Raw genomic sequence first — 3141 nt, 5'->3', positions numbered from 1 at the left:
CGCACAATTATTATTTACACACTTTAAAAGCAATTAACCAGGGTTTTAAGGGAATGGTACCTCAAATTATATCTTTTTTAGGCCAGGATATGATTTAAAAAAAATCAGATATTAAATAACAAAAGCTTTTTAAATGAAAGCAATGAATAGATTTGAAAGCTATTTGAACAGATTATTCTGTATATGAAGTGGGCTATCGCCTCTTTAGCTCCTTACTCCTTACTATGAAGTTTGGCTCTTTTCAGATTTTTAAAGAAAATTTGCAATTGGAAAGATAAGATTTTTCAAAGCACTAAAAAGCTTTTGTCTAATTAGCAAGATGTTGAGAGGGGGGCAGTCCCCCTTCGGAATAATTTATATTCGTTTTAAGTTTTAGATTTGCTCCTTACTTCTTTTAAAAACTTTTTCTATTTGCTTAATTACATTTCATGAAACCGTAAGGTTTTATGAATACAATTCCTTGGTAATGCGGAAAAAGGATCAATATTTTAATGATCTCTATTTGTATGTAATCAAACAGTTCGTGGTAACAAACGGAAAGGAGCGACCCGGCTCAATAGTAATTGGAACTTTAAAAAACAGAATTTTCATGCCAACAGATATAACAGAAGAATTGAGTAATTGTGCTGATTTCAAATATATAAGTTTCATTTAAGTTTAATTTTGCCCATCAAAAACCACGAGCCAGAAAAAATTTGTCTGATTCTCGAAAAAAAGGGGAAAGACCCCCTCGAAGCAGTACAATTTTGATGAAAGTCACACCATCGAATAAAATTACTGGTGGCTAGAACTGAAAAGAAAATCTGGGCTGCTTAAAGTGCTTTAGTGCTGTCGCAAACAAATGTGACGAAAAAGCTCCTTGCGAAAATGTATAATGCTGTTGTTTTTCCCCATGTTTTGTACTTAGCTCGTTCACAGTTATTCTGAATGAAAATGATAAGAAGCAGATTAGAAAGCTATTTTTTCGTTGTGCGAAGTTTCTTCTGAGTGTTCCAATATGGTCCCGTAACACCTTACTGAAACAAAATTAAGGAGTTCTCGACCCAATCGTACAGCTGGATAATTTATATGTAAACTTGTGGTCAAAAGAGGTTTGCCACCCTTGGAGTGGTTTAATTTTTTGAAAAGTCTAGTTTATTCATTTTTTTATTTTGTATATATTTGTTCCTATTTTTGAATGTGTCTTTTTTTCTTTTTTTTGATACTCCATCGCCATGCCTTTGTGTTATTGATGGGTTATAAAATACATTCATTCGTTCATTCATAAAAAGCTGATTCTTTGATTCAATATTATCAATAGTTAGGCTCTTAGATATGTATTAGTGGGGTATGTATTTATATAATGCATACAATGAGTATATGAAGCTATATGAAGTATTTACATACGAATATGAACGGGTTTCCTCTTGAATTTACAGATATTATATTAGGATACCCTTCACACTTCTTTGTCCAAATATTTCAACAGCACACCTTAACGTAACAATATTTTTTGCTGCAAATTTCAGCCCGGCCTCTCTAGCAATCCCAACTTTATCATTCAAGCTAAAATTGATAGGAAGCGAGATAAAAATTAACGAATAATTAGAAATAAAACTGACTAAATTACTGAGTATAGAATCCGAAAAACAATAAATCAGACAAAAAATTTGCTTCCATCACTGTTATAAGCCATTGATGTCACTTTCGACATCAAAATCATATCCAAATAATTTAAAATCTAACTCATAGAGGTGATACAGCTTTATCAGCTGACTTTCTGGTATTTGAGAAAGGTAAGACTTGACTAAATATGCTGTGGATTTCTTTAGGCCAGGAGGAAATTTCACTTTCTGATCGAGTCGAGGATTCTCGAGTACCAGCCAAGAATCTTCATTTAAAGTTTCGTATTTTCCAATAATATCATATTTTACACGACAAGGTTCACAGAGTTCATGCATAGGTCGCCAGTGTTCATTAAATGGGCCACTTTCAGTGCTTTTGTGAGCAATAAGGTACTGAACAAACTCGGAAAAGGTGACATCATGACCTCGGGCAAGTGCTTCTTTCCCTGGGTTCGTTCTATAGTTTTTCACAATTGTCCTTCCATATTTAATTTGAAAATAGTCAGTGTAACTTTTATAAAATTTATTTACATACGCGGAAACAAGTCGTTCGAATGGGTGACGAACAAACATGAATTTGTAGTAATTATTTAATCTGGTCTGCGATTCACTGGTTTTGAAATCTGCTAGAGTTTCCCAAACACGTCGTGGATGGACTTCATTTGCCTCTATCGACAAAGGATCTGACGTGTTGGCATTCCCAGAAAGAATCATTATAATTCTTTTCCAGTTTGTGCAAGCGACCTGCAACAAAAGTGACAATAACGGAAAAAATTAGCAAATACAACAAGAAAACCAACCCCCCTACCTCCCTAATTTTTGGTTTAAGGGTAAAAAAATATAACATTTAGATACATCATATAAGATTATAGCTGCCATATTTTTACAAGAGAAATAATGAATTTCCGTATTTCTACAGCATTAGTAGTAAAAGTAAGCAAGTAAGACGGCACTAGACCCTTAAGGTCAAAACCGGTGGTGCTGGTCTCCGTGTCATGGCCCTTGAGCCAGGAAGCACAATGGGGGGCTGGGGGCCAACCATCCTGTGTTTTCACACACCCTTCCTGCTTACTTTCCCCAGATTTCTCCAGGTATCCATTTAGAGCTGAGTTGACTCTGGCTGAGCTTACAAAGTCACGCCACTGACCCCCATCCCAAACTAAATAACTGGTCACAACTGGGATTGAACCCGTGCCACTTGGACAAAGAATTCCCACGCCAGTGCACCAACCACTCAGCCAGGACGGCTACTTCCACAGTATTTCCACCAGAATACTTGGAGACGACTTTCACCCAAAGATCTGTCACCATGTAAGATGGCCTCCAAATGGAGGTAGTACTTATAAATTCTTTCTTCGAGGCTTTCAAAAGAAATATAGAGAAAACTTCAAGAGTAAAAAGAGATTCAGTTATCAGGATTAGCGGTCTATAATCATTTTTGACAGAGTGGTAAAGTTTGTAATAAAATTAAAATTTGTTTATGTACCGAGAATTGTATTTTATATGTTTATTTATTTTTACGATTTTTTTTTGGAAA

General features: G+C 35.1%; 1 protein-coding gene across 1 annotated transcript; it reads right to left on the bottom strand.

Annotated features, from left to right (window-relative positions):
• Positions 1 to 331: 331 nt before the first annotated feature.
• On the bottom strand, positions 332 to 2328 carry LOC136042740 (carbohydrate sulfotransferase 11-like). Its single transcript, XM_065727706.1, has one exon. The coding sequence runs from the start codon at positions 2316 to 2318 to the stop codon at positions 1665 to 1667; it is 654 nt and encodes a 217-aa protein (XP_065583778.1). The 5' UTR covers positions 2319 to 2328; the 3' UTR covers positions 332 to 1664.
• Positions 2329 to 3141: the final 813 nt, after the last annotated feature.

The sequence above is a fragment of the Artemia franciscana genome, unplaced genomic scaffold (genome assembly GCF_032884065.1).
Source record: "Artemia franciscana unplaced genomic scaffold, ASM3288406v1 Scaffold_1889, whole genome shotgun sequence".
NCBI classification, from domain to species: Eukaryota; Metazoa; Arthropoda; class Branchiopoda; order Anostraca; family Artemiidae; genus Artemia; species Artemia franciscana.
This window is presented reverse-complemented; position numbering and strand designations above follow the sequence as displayed.